Consider the following 7,499-nt stretch of genomic DNA (forward strand, 5'->3'; position numbering starts at 1 on the left):
ACCCTCAGGTCTTCAAATCTAATGAAGAAGAGTGAATACATACGTCCTAAAATGACTTCTTGACACTTCTTGACATTTTCCTCTCCCTGTGTCCCTAATGTCGTTTTTTTTTTTTCCTTAGAGCATGTTTTATAAATGATATAGAGTGAGTAGTTGTTTCTAAGAGGCGGCCAAAAGGAGATTTAATTAGAGGGCTAATCTCGGCGGCCTTCCTGTAAGAAGTGGGAGGGTTTTTGTTACAAGGAACAAAAATACAGGATAGAGAAAGCCCAGACTCTGCTCATACGGATTTAGAAAATAAACCAACCTAAGTAAGATGTACTTCAAACGTAAACTGTTATTCATGCTAGATAAGAATGATTACATAATCCCAAGAAAATCACCTGCAATTCTGGGAAGGCACTATGCATCTCTATGAACTCTAGAACAAGCTTTTCTAACCCCATTGCCGATTCTTGACTTTTTGGAGAACCATGTGATGTGCACCTGGTCTCGGTCTGGTGGAAAACATTTTTCAGCATCGCATTCAGCCTATCTCCTCCTGCTCTTAATGTCCACAACCTAGAAACCCTTGAAACCAACATCAGCTCAGGCGTTCAAAGAAAACATCCTAGCCATAGAAGCCTCCAACTATCTGTCCCCGGTGGCAAGTTGAAGGGGACAGGAACCCCCCCCCCCCAACGATTCAGCCCAGCGGAGGGGGAGGGAGATGGTGCAACCTAAAGAGGGCACACAGCCTTGTAGAAGGCTAAAAATAAAAACATGCGTGACCGTAGCGTCCCATGTGCGTCCCCTTCCCCTGGGTCCCCCAGAGGCCCTCCCAACTCTTCCCCAGCCCCTACAGCGCACTCAGGCCATCCTAGATTGAAGGCAGAAAGCAGACACTACCAGGTCTTCCTGACCTCAGTGAAATTACTAAGTGGAATTTATTGGGCAGCTCCACGCAGGACTGTGGGGAGGGCCCTATAGCCCGGGCCCATTCAGTTTCCGAAGCACAGTCTCTAGGCATGCTACAGGACAAGGAGACCCAGAGACTGAACGGGACAGTCTCATTCCGGGAGCTGCGATCGTCTCCAGAGCTGCGGGAGCAGCTGGACCTCGCGGACTCCGTTCCCCAGCCGGCCCTTCGCTTTCACGAGATCCGTGGCGACTGCACCAGCTCCAGCACCTTTAAAGGGCCACACACGCCAGCTGCCGCTATAAAATGATGCCGGCGAGAGGGCCGCAGAAGGTGCACCCGGGAGCTGCGGAGAGGAAGCTCAGTCCACCGGGTTGCTCCTCCCATCGCCTGGCCAGCAGGGGCTGATCCGGCGAGGTGGACCGGGGTAGAGGAAAGCGCCAGTGCGCGGGTCCTCGTGAGTATCCAGTTCACATTTTGCTACCAACTCACCCACGAGCCAGGACATGTGCTAATAATGCCCTAAGCCGGTTATAAAGACGTGGAAATTGGGAGGGGGGAGAGGGGGAGAGGGGAAAAAAAGGGGGGAGAAAGGGGGGTCTGTCCTTCCTGGGATTCCTAGGCTAGACCAGCCTGCTGCCGTGTGCGTGTGCGTCAGGGCTCTCCGGGCGGCAATGGGAGATTGAGAGCCGGGTCGCCAACGCTGGGAAGGGAGCGAGGTGGCTTTGCCACCGCCACCGCCCCGGAGTCCAGCCTCGAAGCTGCAGGCGGGCTGGCGGGGCGGCCACGGGCGCGGGCCGGGGCTGTTTGGCGCGGCGCGGCACGGTGCGGGCTTTTCCCAGGCGCCGTGGGGTCGGGTGGCCAACGGTGCAACCTCGGCTAGTAACCGTGACGGGCTCCCGGCGGCAGTGGGCGTGCGCGCCCTGGGACTGGGGGCTCTGCTTCGCCCGCGCTTTCCTCGTTCGATACTGGGCAGGCAGCTTCGTCGAGGTAAGCCGGGGCCGCCGGGCTGGACGCAGACCTGGGAGGTGGGGGCCCTGGACTCCTGAGAAGCGGTCTTGGGGACTCCTCGAGCGGTGAGCGAGCGAGTGGTCCGGGGGGTGCCGAAGGACTTGTTTTCTGTTTGTAAGCTGCTGTGCCAGGGGCACGAGGGCCGCCGCCCGTCGGCCGCTAGTCCGATCGCCCGGGTGCCGCACCTTTCTCCGGGCTCCCGGTCGACTGAGCAGCCGCCCGCGTTTTCCCCTGGCTTGCCTTCTACCGACTTTACCAATCTGCAGGCTGGTTTGTAACGACACGCTCGGGCTCGGGATTTTGCCCAAAGCTTAGTTTTTTTTTTTTTTTTTTTTCCTTTGGGGACTGTGACCATCAGGGACTTTGGGGGCCGAGTTGATTGGGATTGCTGGATGAAGTTTAGGAATTGGGACAAGTTGCCCTCACTGGTCAATGGACCGCGTCTCTCCCCCGCACCTCCTCCCCCGCCCCCACCCACGCGTCCACCCAGCTCCCTATAAAGCAGAGGCGCGGACTTCGTGCTTCGCAGAAGCCTGGACTTGGCATCCAACACACCTGGCCGCGAATCCCGACTCTGCCACTTTCTCGCGCTGTGACCTTTGGCAAGTTCCTGCACGTCTCCATTCTCTGTCTTTCTTCCTCTCTCCCTTTTTTTTTTTTAAATTTTTTCTTGTGTTTTTCCTCTTCCCTTTCCAGCTCTCGTGTTTTTCCCTCCTCTACTTGTCTCTTTCCTACCTCCCTCCACCCCCCACCCCCTCCTTTCTTCGGCTGTGCCGCCGCCACCACCACCACGGGTTTTGTCGAGCTGACCCCAGTCGGCCCGCTAGGGGCTCCGTAAGTGGCGTGAGACGTGCGACCGTTGGCCAATCGCGCCGACGCCCACGTGCAGACCCCGCACCTCCCGCCGGGAGCACTTGAGGGAAGTGGAGCCGCCGGACGGCGCAGTCACCCCGGGGTGTCCACACCCACCGTGCAGGGGCGCGTCCCACCGGCTCTGCCTCCGAGGTGCTGCTGTGCGCCGTCCGGAAACCAGTATTGACTGGAACTGCTTGAGCGACCACGCGTCGCGGTCGGGTCGAGCGCTGCGGCAGACGTCTCTAGTAGCTCCTAAGGGGACAAAATAGCAATGGATACGGAGCCGTCCGGTTGGTGCTATTTTAACTTTTGTTTCCTCAACAGGTTATGAATTCAGTCCGCTGTGGCCGCCGCCACCTGCCTGCTCTTTCCCTCCAGTGTGGGAAAGACTAATGGGGGACGTGGTGGGAGTGGTGGACGTTAGATCTGGACTCGGGGGTTCGGGACGGCACACGCCTGCCGGGAGGCGAGGAAGCACTTGTTGCTCGCGTGTCACCGCCGCCGCCGCTGCCGCCGTCGCCGCCGCCGCCGGTGGCAGCGGCTTTGGCTGTGGTCACAACACGCGCGGAGACCATTTCCCGCTCCCAACTTTCACATTCCCACGGGTGAGGTGACAGAATCTTGGGGAGCGGGGCTGAGGAAGGGGGACAACATGGGAATGTGGATTCTCGCTTGAAGTGTTTTCAACACTGCCTGAGCGTCTTCCAGCCCTGGCTGGGCGACCCGAACTGACAGACCCAAAGGCAGGGGAAGCCGGGGCCCACTGGGGTGGCGGAGTAGTGGGGCGTGAGGAGGGGGCATGGGACGCTCGGAGTCCAGCCTCAAGGGGGAGACTCGAGGGAAAGACCCGCCAACGAGTGCTCAGGGAAAGCTCTCCGCACACCCAGATTTCTCCTGGAGATGCGAAGAGGACAAGATGGGCGGGGCCCCCTGCACACCCCGCGACATTTTTTTTTTTGCCCTAAGAATGGGATGCTAAAAGGGAAGGTAACCGGCTCTCGACCGAACATAAAGTAGAGCCTTGTCCCGTGGTCGCAGCCTCCGAACAGTGCAGGGTTGCCCCGGAAGGTTAAGGGCTCTTTGTGCGCTTCTGTGAACCACTGGTTAGGGACCTAGCAACTGGTTTTTTTCCCTCCGGTTTTCTTCCTTGTCCCCCATTCCTTCTTTATTTTCCATACCCCCCCCACCAAGTAAGCGATAGATTGTGAAGAGGATCTAAGGGTCGTTAAGAGGCTACTTTCTAGAAGCTTCTGCAGGAAGCTTTTCTAACGGCCACGGAGGCAGGGGCTCAGGTGGCATGGGTAGGTAATATTCCACATAATTCTAGCCTCCTTGGGAAAAAAAGCACATTTTTAAGGACCTCAAAATTCTTTAGACTAAGTAATATTTAAAATATGAAATCTGGCCTATTTTAATTGATCATGAAAGTAGACTTACTGTCTTTTTTTCCTCTCAACAGGGCTTTGAGAAAATAATTGGACAATGCACAGTGGTTTTAGATTTGCTTTTTGGGGCATTCTTTACTCTCACCCCCCCTACCCTTATCTTTTTGACACTTGGGCCAGAGACTCATTTCTTCCAAAGGTATCTGAGTCATTCCAGGTAGGAGAACCCCACCCCACTGCCCCTACTCAAGTGAAGCACGTAGACACTACCAAGACACGGACTCCTAACTGCGCAACCATGGAATTCTGGTACCTCAGTTTCCCTCCAAGGGAAGATGCCTTGGCAAAGCCCACTGCTGGAGCTTTCTGGGAGGGGGCTTCAAGACATGGAGGAAATTGAGACATTTCTAGCTACTGTCTGATTCCAGTTTCCTCAGAACCCCCAGACCACCCATATCTGCTTGTTTCTTCCAGGCATGCCTGAGGCAGGGCTTTGAGCCCTGTTGACATTTGCTTGGGGAACTTGCTGGGCTGCAGTCTCTAGCCTTTTAGATCTGCCTTGTCTGGAATTCTTTTCATATCCCCCAGTGCTACTGGAGACCTAGACATTGATGGTCTGTTGACACAGTGCACTGCTTACTTGGGGACAGTTTTATTCTCAAAGGAGAGTGCCATCTCCCCATCCCACCCCTGCCCCAAACTTGGGACGCTGAAATCACTTACATGAAATACAGTATTGTTTGTCGAGTTTCAGTGGCCACAGATCAAAGTTCCAGCGTGCTTCACTTTTCTCTGCCCAAGCTATCTCTGGTGTTCACTTTAACCCTATCACCATCCTTTTCTTGTAGCAGTATAGAGTCACCGTGTTTCGAACTCTGCTATGGTTTGTTAGTCAAGGCAGCCTTTGCCCTTATCATGTCTTCTCTCTCACTTACAGAACAACAGCTCCAGCTGGCAGAATCACCTCCCAAGACTACATCTGACTTGTGCCAAGACTCTGAAATGCCAACTATGTCGAGGCCTGCACTGGATGTCAAGGGTGGCACCTCCCCTGGGAAGGAGGTAACTTTTGTCATTTGACAGATGGAGACACTGAGGCATGGCAGAATGAAGCTTTCGAAGGTCTAGCCCGTGACCTCTAGAACAGAGGCCACAACAGGCCTTCTCTATGAAAAATGGGTATAGCTTTTGATTAAATGTAATCACATTGAACCTACCAGGCCTATTGAAAGATATATGGGAAGACATTAAAGAACCAGAATTGGATTTAACTACTGTTAGAAATTAAAGAGACAATACCAATGGCTCACACTGGAAATCCTACCTACTCAGGATGCTGAGATCTAGAGGATCGTGTTTCAAAACTTATCCAGGCAGAAATATAAATAACAAAAGGCATCACGTAGTTGTGGCTCAAGTGGTAGAGCTCCAACCTAGCAATTATGAGGGCCTGTACCACCAAAGAGAGAGGCAGTGTAGTGGAGCTGAACAGGTGCATAACGGACTTGAAGAAAATTTTTTTTGCCAGTCCTGGAGCTTGACCTCAGGACCTAAGCACTGTCCTTGGCCTAGTGGTACAGTGATTGCCTAGCATGCATGAAGCCCTGGGTTCGATCCCTAGGTACCATATACACAGAAAAAGCTAGAAACGGTGCTATAGCTCAAGTGGTAGAACGCTAGCCTTAAGGAAAGCCCAAGGACAGTTCTCAGGCCCTGAGTTCAAGCCTCAGGACTGGCAAAAATTAAATTAAATATATAAAAATAAGGTGAACAAAGAGAAAGAGATGGAAGGACAGTGTGTGCTCTGGCACTAGAACTAGGGTATATCCTCAAAAGTTGAGGTAGTAACAAAATCTTGAGCTAGGAACCAAAATTTATTTATTCTTTTCTTTTCTGGGTGCCTGCCTTCTTTTTTTTTTTCCTGTTGGTGTTGGTGGTAATAGTGAGGGTACTGAGATTTGAACTGAGGGCCTCCACCTTGCTAAGCAGATGCTTTACCTACTTGAACCAGGCCCACAATCAAAGAAGTGTAACCTTCCAGGGGGTCCTTTTGCTACCTGATAAAGCCCATGTAGGAGCCTGCCAAGTCCCATGAATGGTAAGGGACAAATCAAGAGCAAGAGTCTTAATGGGGTGTCTTTGTCTTCTAGGATGCTAACCAGGAGATGAACTCCCTGGCTTACTCTAACCTGGGGGTGAAAGATCGCAAAGCAGTGGCCATCCTGCACTACCCTGGAGTTGTTGCCAATGGAACGAAGGCCAATGGGGTTCCCCCTAACTCCTCTGGATCTTCATCTCCAATAGGCTCTCCTCCTACTACCCCTCCCAACAAACCCCCTGCCTTTAACCTGCATCCCTCCCCTCACCTGCTGGCCAGTATGCAGCTACAGAAGCTCAATAACCAGTATCATGGGATGGCTGCTGCTGCACCTACCCCAGGCCAACCTGGGGAGGCTGTGCCCCAGCAAAATTGGGGTTTGGGGGCTCAGGCGGGAGGGGCGGGGTCAGCCTCTCCTTCTGCTGGTGCCCAGAGTCCTGCTATTATCGATTCAGACCCAGTGGATGAGGAGGTGCTGATGTCGCTGGTGGTAGAGCTGGGACTGGACCGAGCCAATGAGCTGCCGGAGCTGTGGCTGGGGCAGAATGAGTTTGATTTCACCGCAGATTTTCCCTCTGGCTGCTGATGCCAAGTAGTGCCCCTAAAGATGGAGGAATAAAGCCACCAATTCTGTTGTAAATAAAAATAAAAATTACTTGCAAAGAGACAACCTGGTTGGGGATGTTCTTCATGGAGTTTAAACGTGTCAGATTAGCTTCATGATCTGCCTACATTTCTGAGGCACCTTGAGGGGTTTCAGGCAGCTGGCTGTGGGGGGATGGGAAGAGTTAAAGACAATGGGGAAGGTGGGTGGCTGTTCTCTAAATTCCTTCTGTTACTACTGCTGTCCTTCTCTCCAGAGTCATAGGATTCTAGCGTTATTGTCCCGAGACCCAGAGATGCCCTCCAATTCACATGAACACAAGCTAGAGCGTACATCCTGGGAAGACATTTTTTGCCAGTTCTGGGGCTTGAACTCAGGGCCTGGGCACTGTCCCTGAGCTTCTGTTGCTCAAGGTTAGCACTTTACCACTTGAGCCACAGTGCCACTTCTGGCATTTATTCTGTTTATGTGAGACTGAGGAATCAAGCCCAGGGCTTCATGCATGCTAGGCAAGACTCTACCACTAAGCCACACTCCCGGCCCCCTATCAAGGCCATTTGTTACCCTTTTGCCTATGTACAATAGAAGGTGCCAGAGATCCTATGATCTGGGAACTCAGATTTCTTTGAAAAATGGAAATCTACAGAT

General features: G+C 53.0%; 1 protein-coding gene across 4 annotated transcripts; it reads left to right on the plus strand.

The window, feature by feature from the left end:
- Window positions 1–1,231: 1,231 nt before the first annotated feature.
- On the plus strand, window positions 1,232–6,917 carry Cited1 (Cbp/p300 interacting transactivator with ED-rich tail 1). Of its 4 annotated transcripts, none has more exons than XM_090325764.1 (3): window positions 1,232–1,355; window positions 5,087–5,211; window positions 6,300–6,917. In XM_090325764.1, the coding sequence occupies exons 2-3, from the start codon at window positions 5,152–5,154 to the stop codon at window positions 6,831–6,833; spliced, it is 594 nt and encodes a 197-aa protein (XP_090181890.1). In that variant the 5' UTR covers window positions 1,232–1,355; window positions 5,087–5,151; the 3' UTR covers window positions 6,834–6,917. The 4 variants fall into 4 exon arrangements, with proteins under 4 accessions (XP_090181890.1, XP_090181891.1, XP_090181889.1 ...); XM_090325765.1 differs by lacking the exon at window positions 1,232–1,355 and adding an exon at window positions 1,728–1,888; XM_090325763.1 differs by lacking the exon at window positions 1,232–1,355 and adding an exon at window positions 2,441–2,511.
- The last annotated feature ends 582 nt before the right edge of the window (window positions 6,918–7,499 follow it).

This window comes from Megascapheus bottae, chromosome X (assembly GCF_031878675.1).
Source record: "Megascapheus bottae isolate mThoBot1 chromosome X, mThoBot2.hap1, whole genome shotgun sequence".
Taxonomy (NCBI): domain Eukaryota; kingdom Metazoa; phylum Chordata; class Mammalia; order Rodentia; family Geomyidae; genus Megascapheus; species Megascapheus bottae.

Excerpts from the sequence above, each read along its gene's own strand:
- Cited1 (XM_090325762.1), top strand. Across the intron at positions 5,212-6,299 it reads GCACCTCCCCTGGGAAGGAG|GATGCTAACCAGGAGATGAA; the intron begins GTAACTTTTGTC and ends TTTGTCTTCTAG.